Source organism: Chaetura pelagica, unplaced genomic scaffold (assembly GCF_000747805.2).
Source record: "Chaetura pelagica isolate M959 unplaced genomic scaffold, ChaPel_1.0 scaffold119, whole genome shotgun sequence".
NCBI lineage: Eukaryota > Metazoa > Chordata > Aves > Apodiformes > Apodidae > Chaetura > Chaetura pelagica.
This window is the reverse complement of record NW_009954406.1, coordinates 3,014,107-3,032,405: the sequence shown is the minus strand read 5'-3', so window position 1 is coordinate 3,032,405 and position 18,299 is coordinate 3,014,107. Positions and strand designations below refer to the sequence as shown.

The following is an 18,299-nucleotide window of genomic DNA, read 5'->3' as shown; positions in this document are numbered from 1 at the left end:
TAAACCCCATTTCTCATCCTTCGTGAGCTTCATAACAGAAAAACTCTGGGAACTAACTCTTCATTACTGCTTCTGTACACCTTAAGGAACCTGAAATTAATAGGCACAAATAGATGGATCAATAAATTAATTTAAAAAAAATATTTTTGGACATACATGTATATATATATAGGAGTATGGCATTAAGCCGATTATAAAAACATGAAATATTACATGATTTGGGGGCATCTCAACAGTTTTAAAAATCAGGACCTAAACCACCTTTCTGCAGAACCACTTTGGTTGCTGTAGGTTTTACATCTTTTTGGGCTGAGGGCTGCCCAGAGGGCAAATGTGTTACTCAGGGTAGTCTGTCCACCTCAGAGCCCCACAGAAATCCCTGTCTCATCTGCCATGTACTGCATACAGCCCAAGGAAAAAAAAAAACAGTTGCTGGATAACAGGAATCCCCAGATGCTCAGTTTTATGATTGCTTTTCACTCACTGGGCACAGGAAAACATTTTTGATTGAGGATGTGCAATGTGGTTCTTCTCCATAGAGATTCTGTAGTATTAACCAGGTATACTTTTATGACTTGTCCATCTTGAAACATCCATTTAAAGAGCAAGTCAGAACCCAGTTCATTTACTGACCTATATAAAACTCATTTCCACAAGTTCAGCTTTGCATTATTTATTTACAAGAGAATGGTAAGAGTTAAAAAAAAAAAAAAGGCATTCTAAATGAGTATTCTTACCCTCATTTTTCATGCCTACACTTTAAAATATAGCTTTGAAATATTATTATAAGCAAAAAAATCTTACTCAGTCCTGGAGTTACGGCCAAAAAATTAACCCAGGAAAAGAAAGTCGAGCACAGAAAGTGTAAGTTACCACTTGACATACTGATTCCATATAGCACAGCTACAAGTCTGCACTGCCATGTCTAAAAAACATTAAACAAGCTTGAGCTGATTCATTTCAATTTCAACACACTGCTTTGAAAAAAAATTGCTTAACAAACCAGTAACAGATCTGGAGTGATCACAGGAATCTAAGTAGATGTTATTTACCCCATGTACTTATTTTCAAAGTTTTGTCTGTGTTGAAAAAGCTGTGTGCTTATACCCTTTCTCTGAGGGGTGGCAAGTGGTGAGAGATCTGCTCCACCAGCCACAGCAGTGTCCTGGGCAGAAGGAGGCTGTTGTCCTGCACACACTGACTAGTGAGCAGTCCTGATCTTAACAGACTAAACTTCCCCTTTTTCACAATTAATGTTATTAATATACTAACATGCTGTGAGATCATGTCTTTCCTCCCTCCTCCCCCTCCTAGTGATGTAATAAAATATATAAAAGATGCCCTACAACTTAGTGTTATATTACAAGAGATTACTTTGAGTAAGTGGAAGCCACAGGTTAATTATGCCACTAGTTCATGTGGAGCTACACAGAGAATGCACATGGCTTACACAAAGGAGTGGAAGCATGAATTGGTACACTCTCTCATGGTAAGACTGAGTTAATTTATACATATTGTTGACTGACAATGAAAGAATGCACCTTGCTCAGGACAGCTGCCAAACAACCATTTTCTAGTAGACATGAGTTAACACACAACAGAAGATGCATGGCTTCCAGAACTTTAAGGTACTCCTGACCTGTTACTAGCCTTCATATTCTCTCACACTTGTTCTCTTCCTATCCCCTTTCATGTCAGTGATGTTTGGGAAGCCACTGAGATTTGTTTTATGTACCAGAAATGCAAGGTCAGAACCTTAATGGATTTACAGCATCCTTGGATACAGTACTCAGAGCTGCTCAGGCATGTATCGGATGAACAAGGTCAGCAAAATTAATTGACTTCTGCTAGCTCAGAAAATTTGCTGCTTTCCAGCTCCTTCAGACTTTTAGAAGCTGGCACTTGGCTCTTATATTTGAAATGCAGGAGTAAAAGGAGTACATTAAAATGTAATTAATTCCTTCACAGTCAGACATCTGGATATATAATGAAAATTGTAGTTAGCTTTGTATGTATCATCCCTTAAACTGACAGTTCTGCCACTCAATCCAATGTTCTTTTTCTGCCTGCTTCAAAGTATCTTACACTAACTTACATTTCTTACATGTCTCATGTTTTTGCAGTTAGTCTGAAAAAGAAAAGATCATTTTTTACAATAATTTCCCCATTTCTCTATATAGGATTTACATGCACTTCTATCAAGTTCTATCCATATTATTAGATACAAATGTTATTCATATTTCTACACTGAATGTTAGAGTTTCTCCCAAATCCAGTTAATATGTTTTTATCCCAGAAATGACTGTCAAAGAGTACCTCTTACCCTCTTAAAGTTACTGTTCTACTGATGTTAATAAATGTCACACAGGACACCTGCTGTGAGTGGGTATTACACACGTACTGAGAAATCATTTCACATGCATTTCATTTGCAGATGTTTCTACTGATGATTTACAAATCTGAAGACAAATAGTAGTCAGAACATCAACATCTTTGTACACAGAAAACAGTTTTTTTCATCTAAACATCTTGCATAATTTTAAAGAAAATGGGGGCATTTAGTAGAAAAACTTTAATGACTAAGTTTTTAGCAGTAAATATGGCATTAACATATTCTAATGAGGTTATAACTTTAAACAGGTATCCTTTTTTCTTCGAAATCAATATTGAAAAACTATATTGCAATTGTAGCCATACAAAATGTTTATTATATTACAAATTATTTGTACACTATATTTTCACTTTATCATTGCTTTGTGCTCAGACAGTATAAATATTACAGCATGATTTTTCTTTCCCAGGAGTGTCCTCACTGTCTTGATAGAATCTTACTTTGTACTTAAAAAAAAAATAATAATACAGAAACGTATTACAAACAAGATAAAAAGCCATTATGAACAAAGAATGTAAAATGTCTTTGTGAATAAAGTGCACCACAATGGTTTCAGAGTGATGGTTGAGGGAATGTTCAATAGACTGCACATCGTTGATACAATACCAAACAAAATTCATTTTTTTAAGTCTAACAGGTCTTCCTCAGTAGTATGAAGAGTACTTTGTTTAACTTTACTGAAATGGTTTGTCTTTCTAGAAGGCTATTTAAATGTTTTCATGTGGGGTTTTTCTATTTGTTCCTTTTGTTTGCACGCTGGCATTCAAACCCTGGACGTCTGTGTAATTTCCAGACTTTTTAATTTCCAGTGTTGCAAGACAGATGCTTGGCTTTATTCTCACACATTTTTCAATAGAAGTAATAAATCTCTTTAATTTAAGAACGGCTACAGATGTAAAAGCAGAGCTGTGTCCAAAAGATGCTGTTTAAATCTGTTATGTCCTACCTCCTGTGACTATTTTGGGAACAGTCGTAACATTATCCTTCCCAGCTATATGGCTTCAGCTCTCCCATCCATGTCATCGCTGCTGCTTCCATACTCACAGCTTTAGAATAACTGTGCAAAACTGAAGTGTAAGATATGGAAATTGCCTTCACAGCCCATTTCACTCTTGTTGCATAGAAGTGCCTATCTAGTTGCTAAATAGAGGAATCATTCAAAAACTGAAGTAACAAAGCTGATGCAAAACATGGCTGGCACAATTTAGTGTAGATTTGACTTACCAAGTTAAGCCAGTTACTAACCAGCTTAGACTAAATAAAAGTAAGCTGCTCTTCAACTATGTCTGTACTTATGCTACAGTGCTTTAAAGGACAGGAAAACAAACAGAATATTGTTCAAGATATTCTAGGGAAACTTGCACATGTAGACAAATCCTAATAGAGAAAAACTCAGCCTTGCTCTCAGTAAGTGAAATTCCCACTGAAGCCAAGCAGAACTAGTCTTTTTATGGCACACGGAGTTTGGCCCAGTAGTTTTTAAGTTGTTATTTTAAAGTGTGGTATTCTTAGGCAGCTATTAATTCTTCACAAAAACACATTTGGATGCAATGTATTACACTGATAAGATCAGTATTAGTTAGCTGACAGGTAACAGACAGCAGCCTGTTTTTACAGGACTTATATGAAAGACTGAGTTTCTTTGGTTGTTTAGTATCCAAGTCACCCAAATGTATATTTGTGTACTCCAGACATAGCATGTTTATATCGATAATTACAATTACTAAGGTGAGGGTGTTTTCAGGTTTGGTTGGGTTTTTTTTTTGCACTTGGTTCATGGAAATTTTCTGTCTATAGCAGAGTAGTCACATATAAATATACAGCACATATACATAAAAAATACAAAAATACATTTTATTTATATTTGACTTTTTAAATAATAAAAATGAAATTTCCCACTTGTTTAAAGATTAGCTAACATTTCAAAATCTTCTGCAGTATTTAAGCTATTGAAGCAGAAGACATTGATATATTCTAGGATAACTATGTATTACAATCTCAGTCAGGGTTTATATTATAATTATTTGGGGAAAAAATAGCTCTGCTTTAAAAGTTTGTGCTTCATCAATTTCTTCTTCTATCCCCTATCCTAGACTTCTCTCTCCTTCTCACATTTTACTTATGGTCAAAAAGCTAAACCAAGTTCTCTTTCTCACCTCAGTAAAGACCAAAGAAACTCAGGGAAATGAAATGATCAGACAAAACAGCATAAGCAGTTGATAACTAAATAACTTACTGAAATGAAGGACATTACCTTTAACTCCAGTTGACATCATACATACCCAACACAACATATTTTGCAACAATTTCAGTTCCAGAAGCCAGGTGCCAAAGGAACTGAAAACAATTGTACATGATCTCTGCCTAATTTTTTCAACTGCCAAAGATAAATTATTGTCCCATTCAACTGGTTTGATTTTCTTTTGGGATTGGATTCATACAACAATGCAGTTTAACAATTAGTGACTTTTATCTTGTACAATATGAAGTCAGCATAATTTCCAGAAATGCTTTTCCTCAAGAACATTAGTACTTTTGTTAATCCATGTAACCATTTACTTATTTACATGTTAATATAGTAATTGGGTCCTCTACATTCAGAACTTCCTAGGTGTGCATTCACTGTTTCAGTATCATCAAAATCAACTGCAGCTTCAGGTAGCACTTTCTGGCATCACTTTAGTAGATATCATTGTTTAAGAAAGAGAAAAAAAGCACTGTGTTAAACAGAGGTTTTCTTGTCCAAGCAGGTGTATTCATTATTCCAGGCTGGAAAGACTTGTTCAAAGTTCTCAGGTTTACCAGCTTCACATGCATTCAGAGTGAAAAGCCTGAATATAAAGCAAATGTGAATAACCTTTTTTCATTTCACCTGGAAACTTCTAGCACCAATATCCTCCTTTGTTGGCTCTTCATGCATTGTATTCTGTTCAGGCTGTAAAAAAGCTCCTCCATAACTCATCAGTGGCATTCAGGGACAAGGTAGCCACCAGTTATCAAAATATCATTCACCTTCTTCAATCTTCTCTTCTTTCACTTCTTTGTACTGTTAATAGGATGAGGAGAATCAGGGCTATTTACAGGACATTTATTTGTGTTCCACCTCTTGAATTCTTTTGGTTTGAATGTGGTCTCTAGAATGAAAAGGCTGAATGAAATCAGCATCCCTTTTACAATGTCCTGCAGCAAACCATCGACATGGCCATCACCACACCTCCTGTGTCCTTTAGCTAACCACATTCTACTGTATTTTCTTCCTTCAGTCAAAATTTTGACATGCAGAAGTGGCTCTACCTTTAGGCCTGCAAATGAAACACTGTGTGGCACAGACAAGTTCAGCAGCATCTCTAGTGATTATGGGTCATAGTACAAGAGCTAAGTGACAAACAATTGCATATAATCAATCTGATCCATATTAAACAGTTACCTTGCAGCACTTCCTTAGCTGGCATGCTGAATTATGTCTCTTCAGAGTCCTGTTGCTCTACTTGAAGTGATGTCATAGGATTGATTTTTCAGACAGAGAAAAATGCCATCACTTTGGCACAATTCACAGCGAGCTTGTAACTGAAAGGAGTTGCTTTCTTGGCTACCCCAAGGCTGCATGGTACAAGTACTGGACACAAAAGATGTTAGACCTGGAACTCAAACATATCCGTTTGCTTCTTGGCCAGTTTAGCAACTTCTTCCCTTATTGCCTTTACAAGGGCAGCTGTAGAAATGTTGGTGAGAGGAGCCTCAGACGGGTCATTTTCTGTCAGGCTCTGCTGAGAAGCTGTGGTGGATGGCAAAGGAGCTTGCTCCAGGCTGGGATGCATGCTTGCCTGCTGGCTGTACTGGCGAGGGAGTCGGGAAGGAGAATTATGTTGGTAGCGGGGCCTCGGATAAGCCTCGATGTATCCAGGTAGTGGTACCTGCAGAGCATTGTAATTATACAACAGTTTCATAGAATCATAGAACCATAGAATTGTTGGGGTCGGAAGGGACCTTAAATATCATCTAGTTCCAACCCGCAGAAAACCACATTGATCTACACTATACTCAGAACACTACACTTATAAATTCACTGATAGTTTTGTACAATGTTTGAACACTAAATGACTATTCAAAAGACATTTTAGTAATATATGTGAACACACCACTAGAGGCCACCAGGTTACTACTTTCAACTAAGCAGCATCTAGCAATTTGGAAAATAAATGCTTTGCCTAATGCAGTTCCCTTCTCCCACAAAACTTAGTCCTTCAATGCTTACCATCTAACTGAGAAAATAACACATTACAGCAAATTGAGCTTATAAGATAATGACTTGTTGTCAAATCCCCTGTGTGTCCTTGTTTACAGTCCAGATAGAGGAAATGCACAAAAAGGAAAGAACTACAGTTTTCAGCTTATAGGCATTAAGCCTCTGTGCTTACTAATTGTCAGGAAAACCTTGGAAGTGTGATTGAGCTATGATCTAGAGGCTCAGAAACCAGAAATAAAATAAAAAAAAATTAAATTGGAATTAAAAGTATTACTTTAGATCTTTATTTTTTGTAGTTTTACTCAGGCTTTCTGATCATAATATGTTGCTAATACTATTACTATTTCCTCTAGTGATGATTTTCAAATAAACCATTTACTGACAGATTTTAAGTCATCGGGAGGTGCAAATTCACTGTAAGAACTGCAGTGGGGGTTTTTTATGTTGTTGGTTTTTTTTCTCCTGCAAAGTCACAGGAGAGCTGAAAGTCTGAATAATAGTAAGTTGTTACAGCTCTACAATGAGTAAGTGAAGTTAAAAGGAATATTTGTTTCCTGTGGATTCTATATTGCCAGAGTTATTTTTCAGATAGCTTCTCACATCCCTCTCCATTCCTCCATGCACACTCCACTGCCACTAACTGCTCTTCCCATCTCTTTTCCTGAAGACTGACAAAGCCACAACAGGGTTACACTCTTTTTTCCATAGAGAGGAACTGGGGGCTGGAGACTTGCTTTCCAGTTTTCTCCATTGTTTTTCAGTCTCCCCATTTGACAAGTGATACCTGAGTCTTTTTTTATGGAACTGCAGCCAAGAAGTAGGGATACAAAAAGGAACAAGAACAGAAAAGTGAAATCTAAAAGACCTTGCTTACAGTTCATGGGATGGACTGCTAAACTACCTGTGCCCTCTCTCATAGCCTTCCACTACTAGAGATTATTCCCATTCAAGGAAGAATTATCCTGCTCATATTCTTTTCCGATCACTTAGCATTGCTTAAAACGCCTCCTGTGCAAATCACAGAAAATACATGTAGTGGGAAAAGCAAGGATGCTTACTGAGTCTGCCCACTGTCCTGGTATTTCATTCTCTCCAGCATAGGGCATCCAGGCTTGGCTCCTGTATGCAGTGGGTGGTGTTGGGATAAAATAGCCTGTGAAGCCAGGTCGGTTTGCTGCTGGAATGGCAAACACTGCTGGTACTGTATTTCCTATTAAGAAAGAGAGAAGATGTAATTAATAGCTGACATTTTCAGTTATAAATTAGAAGATGGTGCTTATGAAGTAACTGACCTCAGTCAAGTGTTTTCTCTCTTTTTTTTGTGAGAATGCAGTCACCACCAGTTGAATATAAGGCTCCCACCATCTTACTATAGCATCTCTATAATGCTGGCATGTACTGGAGAAGGCCAGAATCCCAGTTGTCTGTACAATCATGCACAGCCTTCAGAATAGGATATGAGGACTTAGTCCTTAGGATTTGATCCTTTTAGCAACTGATCTGCAGCAAAAGTTTGAATCATTGGGGAAAAAAAGGTTTTTTTCCTCTTACATTTGCTTCCTTGTATTAAATTTTTAGCTGTTGGCATATGGGTTTCAGAGTCATGCACCTTTATTTTCAACAACAGGTTATAGAACATTCAGTTTAGAGGGTAAAACTGTCTTAGTGTCTCTAGGCACAGAACCTACAAAACGGAATGATTCATTTAAAAGGCTGTAAACTCAACAACCCCATCATAAAAATTCAATGCTTCCAATAAAAAAAATACCAATGCTCTACTGGCTCAATTCCTTTCCCAGAAACAGTCTCTGACTGCAATATATTATGCAACAACTAGTTAAATATTTCCAAGGAAACTTATTGACACCAGATCTGTTTTATCAACATCTTGATCAAGAGGTATATATAGGGATGTCCAGGAAGCCTTCTACTAAAATTCCACTATTGTACTCCAAGCTGGGTGGGAGAAACCAGCCTTCCTAGTATGTGGTTCCACAAAATCTCTGGATATAGTTACAGCTGCTCTTTCAGGTAGGGTTTATTCATGATGCTCACATAGATGCATAGAATTATGTGGTTCTTCTTCCAATTATGCAGATTATCCATAGGATATAACTAGGCTGACTGGAAGACCTGCATCTTCTTGCATGTTCCCACTATTTCTCTTGAGAGATGCCACCATATTTGTATGTATTTCCCAAATTTAGAATAAAATACAAACAACTTGTTTGTTCAGTAAGAAAGACATCCTTCCTCCAGTGTCCATTTATATGCAGAAGCAGACACCAGCAGTGCACAACTGCTACACTAAGGTCATAAAATCTTCATTCCTAAATCTCAGGTGGGAAAGCTCTGTATCTTTATCAGGTAGTAAACAAAGTACGTGGATGGCATGATTTGAGCATTTGGTTATAATACATGGACATGTATTTTACTTTTCAGATTGACAGAATATAGCAAAAATAATTTGTGTGAAAGCAGAAGAGCCAGTAAACCACATAAAACCACAATAAAGTACAACTCCAGCATTTTCTTTGAGGAATGCAATAATGTTACATAGATGGGCACTGACTCTAGTAGAGTCAACACAGAGCAAATGCAATTCCTCTCCCCTCCAACTGCCCATCAGTTGAATATTGCTACTAATTGCCCTCAGTAAATATGATAACACTGAGTAAGACATGCCAACAAAATGGCAAGACATGGGCATTCCCCTGAACTTCATACACAATAATTGATAGAAATTAGCATCACTTAATGCCTGCTTCAAATATCTGCCCCCCAGAATATAATTTACAGCCCTAGCACATCCTCGCCCCTGAATATTCTGCAAAAGGGTTTTGCTGCCTACTCTGATAGATCCTGGGAATGCTGCACGAGTACATAAGTGGAGACAGAAAGACTCCAACAGTGACACCCAGCCCCAAAGTAATCTCCACAAAACCAGAGATTTATAGCTGCTTTGTGACCTTCCATGCAATCCTACACAATCAAGGTGTGCAAAAAGGTGAGAAATATATTTTGTACCACAGTTCTCTCCAGATCATCTGTTTGAACACTGTCAAAAAAAAAAAAAAAAAGGAGGCAAGATGAGGGAAATACAAGATGAGGGATATAGCATCCAAAATAAAGTCTAAAAACTTTAATGTTATGCTTTACATTTACAGTGTTTTCTACTGTTAGAGACGAAGTCCTAGTTTTCATTTTGACATTGAGTTGAGGGTGAAAAGACACTATGTCAGGGCTGATGGTGGAGTCACCCAGCCTGCAGAGAAGTAGTCACTGTGCAATTGCTATGAACCAGAGGGATGTGCAATGTATGCCTGCATGGCATGTAGCCACAGCGTATCTCACAGGACCTTTGTCCCAGTTCCTCCAGCCCCTTAGTTTGGAAGGAGGTGGGCTAAGAGAAGAGATGTGGGTGATCTTTTTTCTTCCAAGATCACAGACAGCTCAAGTGTTGCTATTTTACAGGGATTAGCAAGGTGGGAAGTAAGGATTCTTCAGATAGGTACTGGCAGGAAAGTGCTAGTCCTGCAGGTGACATGTGGCTTCCACATGAAACACTGGTCTAATTTAACCACTGCAAAATGACCTACTACTCAAATGAACACTCAGCTGATGTAATATACCTTATCCCAATTCGTACTGCAAATCCTTACCTTAAAGGTCATGTTGATGGGCTGCATGAGCCAACACTAGGCTGCTATGTGCCAAATCACACCTGCAAAAATGTTTCCTCATCCACTGAGGCTTTTTTTTTTTTCCTATCAGAACATTAAAAATCCTTGTTTGTATTACAATTGCAGGTTTCTCACAACTCTCCTAGTCTTTCTCTGTGTTACAGCCATTTATTTGTAGCATCTATCATATATGGAAGCTCCCTCCAACTACCCCCAGAATAATTCTGAAAAACTACACAAGGTACACAGAGGTCACTGTCTCTTCTGTAATGCAGGTACTCTGCAGTGGTAACACATCATCTCTGTTTTTAACAAACAGCAATAAAATCTTTGCATCACTGGAAATTATTTTAAAAGTATCACAAAGAACACATTGGTGCAGACATGAAGAATGAGCTCTCAGTAACCTGACATATTTTATAGCTTGAAATGCTTTAAAATGAAAGGGTGAGCATCTGCTCTTTTGAGATTCACATGCACAATTTGCAAAAGGTTTGGCAAGAAGTGAGACCTACTATATATAATTGATTTACAACATTTGCATATCCACATTATTATTCTCAGCAGGAGATGTTGAATACAATGCAGACAACCCTCATACTTCTGAGGAAACTAAGAAAATTTTTTTCTGTCAGATTAACAGAGCAATGTTTAATAAATCTACCAATTTTAAAATTTTGAACTGACATTGTAACATTTTTTTGAAACTTATAAATTCTTTTCTACAACTCTTAAAAAAAATGTATTTTGCCAATAAGAAGCTGTTTCCAACATATTCCCAGCTAAGTATCCAGATAGCATCAAAACAATGTATCATCTTAATCTCATTATTAAATCAATTCACTTAGAAGCAAAATTCATATCAAAAGGACCAGAAGCTCACTAGACCTTTAAAATCAGGACACTTATACCCAAAACAAGTTCTGCTCTTGACCAGGAACTACCTTCTCCAAAACAGGAAGGGAGACTAGCTATGGGATTACCTTTGACTACAGAAAAGCACTGCTGTCTTGTGTTTTGAAGGGAAGGCAACATGTATCTTCAGCTTACCCCTACCAGCAGCCCAGCAGGAAATAGGGAGTCATAAAACTCGTCCCACAGCCTGGTTTGAAAACCTGTATCACACATGCTATTCTGCACACCCACTTGTTTTCTCTCCCTTTCCTTACAAACCAAGCAGAGCTGAATGCCATTAAGCCTCACTTATGGCTCAGTGGTTCATCTGTGTTTTCAAGCACTAGGCTCGATGTTACTGATTAATAATGGAAAGATCCTCTTCATTTCTCTGTGCCCCTCAGAAGCCCATCACCCACTTTGGTTGCTTCTGTACATGGTGCATCACAGCATGTGAGTCACAGGGCAGTCCCAATACTGCAACTCTGCTTTTGCCAGCCCACAGCCTCTGTACCAGCCCTAAAAATTCCAGTGGATTTCACGGAACAGATGAACTATTTTTACTGGGCTTTAACAATACAAAGTCCTGATTAGTGAGCAAGCAGAATATCATACTTGAACAATAACCATCTGGGACATTACTGCTGGATCTTACCTTCAGAAATGGCCATTTCCTGGTGCTTCTGCAGGGTAAATAGTATCTTACAATGCAGCTAGTGCTACGTTTACAAAGGAGCAATCCCTTTTATGTATCCTTCAGTTGCACCAGAAGAACATCTAATACAGCCTTTCTCCAAATAGTCACTTGTATTTGCTATATCCTATACATTCATTTACATGCAAAAGAAATTAGAAGGCTCTCAAAGCTGCACTGGGTCTGCACTGTTTTCTCACCTGAGTGAAAAGCTGATTGATCAAGTGGACCTACAGACATTGGAGCTCTCGAACCAGCTGCAAAAGATGCCTGATCGTGATGCTGGGCCTGATCTGCCACACTGGACTCAGGTATTCTCACTTTGCTGCCAATATCTGATGTAGACCTGTGCAGTAAGAAAGAAAGAAAAAAAATTAAGTTCTGTGCCTGAGATATGAGATTCATAGCCACATACATGCCTATCAGCTACAGTATGACAAACTAGCTAGGTATGAGCTATCTGATTTTGCTCTGGCATGACAGAAGTTTGAAAGACAACTGGAGAACAGTAGATCTGAAGAAGTCTAAGAACAACTTATTTAGCCTGGCCATTACTCTGCCAAAGCATGTTGGTATATTGCATAGAGCTTTTACTTGCTGCTTCAAACAAATGCCTGTGCCATGCAACAGAAAAACCAGAGCTTTGTGTAGTTCATCAAGACACTGCTGTAGGCAATACCATATTACTACAGTATATATGACATGGTATCATATAGTAGGAGACTACTACAGTAAGTAACATCAACTGCACTTGGCAAGTTCTATCATCTTTTGAAATACTGTGTCCCAGTTGCTTTAGAGCTAAAATGTAATGGATAAACATGAGCATGTCAACAGACAGTGTCTGTATCCCAAATATTTGGATGCAGTTACAGTATCATTAGCAGTCACTGAGGAAAGTTTTCTTCAGCCTTGGTGCTCCACAGCAGCTCTCAGCAGGTCTGTGGTGCCTCGAATTGCAGTTGGCACTCAGCAGTACCTCACAGCACAACAGTGAAGGCTAAAAGAGTTCATCCACCACAGAAGTGTGAAGAGTCCCTGAAGTGCATTTTGTAGAGTGCCTTACTGTGATGAAGAGACAAAATGTATGCACTGAGCTAAGGCAGTCAGGCTTTTGCAGATATTTGGCTCCAAAAACACAGGTAGGAGATATCTGAAAGCTAGACAGAAATTCCTGGGCCCGAGGTTCTGAGAAATATCTTATAATTCATCCATATCACGTTGCAAGTCCTCACAATAGAGAAAAGCAGGGAGAATGACAGTGCGGATTATCCACCACACATCTGCAGGACAATGAGCCATTCTGCCGGTTGAGGCAAAGCTTGTTTTAAAAGAAATCAGAGCCTGGATTTCCTCATTTTATTGAAACTGGTTGCTAATAGAAGAGAAAATTCATTGTTATTTCTTTCCTCTTCCTGTTAAAATGAAACAAAAACATGTTTCTAATTTCATAAATGTGTCTTTATAAGTGCCTTGTTTGTATGTTTTCTAAGTGCCATTTCAGGGTTTGCCAAGTTCTTATTACACAGTGGTTTTTAGAGATGATACCTAAAATAACACAACAGATAAATACCTCCTGAGAGAGGCAACAGCCACAGGGCCTGTTCTGGGAGGGACAGGAGGAGGAGGAGAACCCATTACCATCTCAGGAAGCTGAGAAAACCTGTAAGCCTGCAAAGGAGATAAGAGAAATGTTTTCTGAAACACCAATAGAACTCAGTTAAATTAAAACTGAGAAGAACCTCAGAAATGAAATACCTGCTTTGGTGCCAGCCAACAGGAAGGTAACTTTATGGCATCAACAGTAATTGCATTTTATTTGAGAATTTACAGCACTTGGGTGATTTTAGGATGTGGAAGAAAACACAAATTTGTTTAGAGCCAAGATGGAATCTAATTAAAATAAAATGTATTAAACACTGTCTCTGTGACATTTGTAACCTTGCTGGCAGAACAGATCTTTTATGATTACAAGAGATTCAGCAGTTGCTTTGGACCCACAAAAGAGAGATCTCAGTTTTTTCACTTCCTCCAGAAACAAAGTATTTTAAACATTCAGAAAGCATCCTCAGAGCAGCATCAAGAGAAATTAAGCTGCCTGTGAGCAATGCATATTTCAACCTCTTCCTTTCAGCCTTGAAGAGATAAGAAAATTCTTCACAAAAAACCTAAAGCAATAACAAACATCCATAGTTCTGAAAAAGTGGAATAATTCAGAGGAACACAGGACCAGCCCAAGTCACAAAATTAAGCATCTTGACAGTAGCAATTCTGAATTTCATCACTAATAAATGTAAAACAAGTAATTGTGTGCATGAAACTCCTGGCATCCAAGAACTGACATCTTCTAAATTACTATAATTATTATAGATTTAAGGCAATAACTTTACTAAATATGATTAAATACAGATGGATGATACCCCTCTAACATTTCAAGGTCACTTTTTTTAAATACGTTTTTTTGTTTCTTTTCTTTAATTATGCTTTTATTGACAATGATTCAGAGCAATGTACAGGTTTGAAGATAAGAGCAGAGCAATAGCAAATAACAAATGATGGCAAGGCTGTCCAGTATCAAGACACAGGCATTCTGACAAAAAAAGGGAGTCCCAAGTCCAGTGGTGGAGCTCTGACCATGTAAAAGTGAAGTATCTGGTTTATCCAGAAGCTCCTTCCTCAAGCATCAGAAAAAGCTAAAAACACATTACCATGGGATGAGTCACTCTCTACCTTCTGCCTGTAGAAAGAGCCTACAGGATTTACATTATTAGCTCAGACTTAACACCTACATTTAAGTTTGAATTTGGCAATATAATTCCCATACTAAATAGCAAAAAGCACAGCCTTTCAGTAACCATCCTTAAAAATTACACATTTAGAGAGTGTTCCAATACTTTCTTTGTCAAACAGCAGCAAAACTGTGTTAACACAGAAGAAGGGTAACTTATAAAATACTGACTTTTGACATCAGTGTCCCTAAGGGAAAAGCAATACAGACCAATCTTTTACCCATCTCTCACTGACATCCCTTTTAAAGCAGGGTAAAGTCTCTCAAAGGCATGCCTATAAAAAATATCTTTCCTTTCATGCCACCTAAAAAGTTTTCTAATATTTACTTGCTACAATGGTATTTAAAAGTATTTCTGTCTTTAGTTGGGAAAAAAAATCCAAAAAGACAATGGTACGTTTCCTAGCCAGGGGTTGGGAAGACTGATTTTAAATGAAAGAACTGTATAGAAAAAGCAAATATTATTAGCATCAAGGGAAACCTGGATTAGATTTCTCCTAGTAGCACTGAGCTTGAAATGGTCTGCAATGCCTATTTCTGCATCTGAAAAGCTGGCAGTGCTCTCACAGGCTGAACCCAACACTTCTTTCTGGCTCCACAAGCCTTTCAGTCCACTTCTTGCTCTCAGCATGCATTTGTACCAAGAACTAACTTCTTTTTTTATCTCCTATTTTAAAGGAGTAGCTAATGCTTCAGAGTGGTTGGTGACTCCAGATAGTGTTTGAGTGTAACAGGTAGACAGAGACACAGAGGTATTTGGGCTTTCTCTTGTGTATTAGTGGATGTGCTTTGGAATATGGACATTGAAGGAGGCATATTAAGGGATCACAAAAAACAGGTCACAAATGTGCTTCAACTTGTAATGAAAATTTTTTTGGGGAAAAAAAATATCATGTGGCAAACAGAAGCACTTACTTTGCTGCTTCAATAAGAGATGAACAGTTTAAAGTGAGTGGTAATATTTTGCTCATGGCTGGGCAGAGGGAATTCTGTTAAGGTGAAAAATACCCTGTTAGAACATCTTTCACCCCATGCTGAGGAACTGTCTGTCCTAGGGAGCAGCAGTCAGTCCTCTTTGTGCTGAGCTTCCACAGACACCAAAAGGGTTACAAGAGGCAACTCCAAATTTCTAGAATTTCACCAATAGGTTAGAGCATTAGTATTTTTCTGCATGCAACACAAATGGAAAAAAATGCTCAGAGGATAAACTGAACCAGAATGTTACTACAGAGGCTGTAGATTTAGATGAGCAATTAGGTTCTAGGCTAACTCGTATGACTGTAGAAATAAAGTAATTTCATTTAAATTCATACACTGTTGTATATCAAATCAGGAAAAAAAAACCACAAAAAAACCCAAACAAAAAACCACAAACCAGCTGATTTCACAGAATATTTACCTAATTTTATTCTTCAAAGTGAGTTTATCCTTTTTTAAAAAAGAAGGTTGCCTTGGTTTTGTTGTTCACCAAAAAAGCCCAAAAAACCAAAACAACTTTAAATTATCAATATTCTGCATGGATTCCAAGTTTTACTTTGTTGAAAAATGAGGAATTGTATAATACAAAGGCTATAACAATCACTGACAGAAGCAATCAAATTTGAGATTCAGGACAAACTGCACAGGTGCTAGACTGCAGACCCCACATCAGCCTTTCAGGAAGAAATGCCAGTGAAGGAGTTTACTGTGGCTAAAACAATTTAAAATCAAACCAGTGAGGAACTTTTAAAAGTAGTAAGTGCAGTTTAGCAGAGAAACTCCAGCATTTGGGCCCAGGAAACATAAAACAGCCCTCTAGAAGATAAAGTTCAGCAACCAGCAGACACCTGCACCAGTGTCTTCTACAACCCACAAAAGTCTAAGGTAACACCTGTAGGGATGAGGAAAGGAAGAGTTAAATCAGCACATGACAACTGTAGCCTAAAGGACAAACTCTGCAGTTCGCTTTAAGGCTACACTTCCCTGGTTGCAGTATTAAAATATTTTTATCACCTCCAACTTATAGATATATTTGTCTTGGGTGAAGTTATTCAATATTGCCTTCTAATTACAGAAATATCCATCTCCTTACATCTCACCATAGGAATTAGAAGGGCAGTGTCTTTGTTTAGTCATTGAATGATTTAACTGATTTACAATCCAGGAATAAAGCAAACACTGATGTCAGCTGGATTTGGTTTTGCTTTGCTAACTGTCCTTTTTTTATATTTGGTTTATGAACTGTTATTGAAAGAAGCTGAACTTTGGCAAAACACTTCCAGTTTACCTCTATTAAATGAAGAATCACAAAATCATTTTGGTTGGAAAAGACCTTTGAGATCATCAGGTTCAACCATTATCCTAGACCTGTGAAATCCATCACTAGACCATGGCCCTAAGTACCAAATCTACACGTCTTTTAAATACCTCCAGGGATGGTGACTCAACCACTTCCCTGGGAAGCTTCTTCCAGTGCTTGACAACTCTTCTGGTGAAGGAGGTTTTCCTAATATCCAAGAGAAGCTCTAAGGACTTGGCTACATTACCAATCATTGAGCCTGCAAATCTGTCCATCAGTGCCAGAGTCAGATTTCACTTTGGGCCCCAGAGCTCTGTTACTCTCACTCCTCATTCCAGAGCACTAAAGAGGAGAGACAGGAACTGATCCAGCTTTGTAATAAAAAGGTTGTTTTTTCATTCCCCCGGCCATAGCTCTCTGCTTGACTCAGCTGCATGAATTTCCAAAGCAGCAACATGATCAGCCAAGGCACGAAGCTGGTGGTCAGTGCTGTAACTCCATCCTCCAGTCATATATACCAGCTGGACAACAAGAACCCAGTTCAGTGTTGCTTATTTCATTTTTGGAGGCTCCAAAACAACACTAAGATTTTGAATTTTACTAGCTTTTCTCTGCCAGAAGGCATAAGCTCCATAGGAAGGAATTCTGTTATCACAGGCTACCCATGAGCAGTCTGGCACTCCCTCACAAGAGTGACAGATAATTAAGATTTTAATGTTAGCATGTACAGGAAAACCACAGAAGGCCTCAAAAGTGAAAAGAAAAAGGAAAATGAAAAAGAAGATGTGTGCACACTCCAGAGAGATACAGAATTGTTTGATGGTGGAACGAGCCAAGAAGCTGACAGAAAAAAAATAAAAGATCTGTAACTTAAAGGAGACCTGAAGAAATGGAGACCTGAAGAGTGTTTCTGGTCCCCAAACGTGTATGGCACAAATACTTAGCAACAAAGGAAAACACTGAGATGGGGATTTGCATGCAGATTTTTGCTCAATCCTTTTCCCATTTATGCTTTATAAAAAAGGAAGAGCATGTTTGTACTAGAAATCTTATGCAGCATTTGTGTCACCTGTTAAATGGCTTTGCATTGAGTTTCATAAAAACTAAAGGTACTAAAGTAACTTAAGTCACTGGAAGGTTTGTGGGATCTTGTAAAAAGTTTAGAATCTAATGTAACTGGACTGCAAAGGGCAGTGATGGGCGGAAGGTCTTTATATTTGCATTGTATCTAGGGATCAACCAGTAAAGCCAATGTCCACTTGGCAAAACACTCTTGATACAGATTTTGAATTATGATAGCATTGTTAATGTTGACTTTTAAGTG

General features: G+C 38.0%; 1 protein-coding gene across 1 annotated transcript in view; it reads right to left on the bottom strand.

Annotated features, from left to right (window-relative positions):
- Positions 1 to 6,024: 6,024 nt before the first annotated feature.
- Positions 6,025 to 18,299, bottom strand: part of KIAA1549L (KIAA1549-like ortholog) — a 65,585-nt gene continuing 53,310 nt past the window's right edge. The window contains exons 17-20 of the mRNA XM_010004273.1: positions 13,483 to 13,580; positions 12,110 to 12,255; positions 7,697 to 7,848; positions 6,025 to 6,306 (exon numbers count right to left, since the gene is read on the bottom strand). Of these exons, the coding sequence (XP_010002575.1) occupies positions 6,025 to 6,306; positions 7,697 to 7,848; positions 12,110 to 12,255; positions 13,483 to 13,580 (678 nt within the window). The remainder of the gene's footprint in view (positions 6,307 to 7,696; positions 7,849 to 12,109; positions 12,256 to 13,482; positions 13,581 to 18,299) is intronic.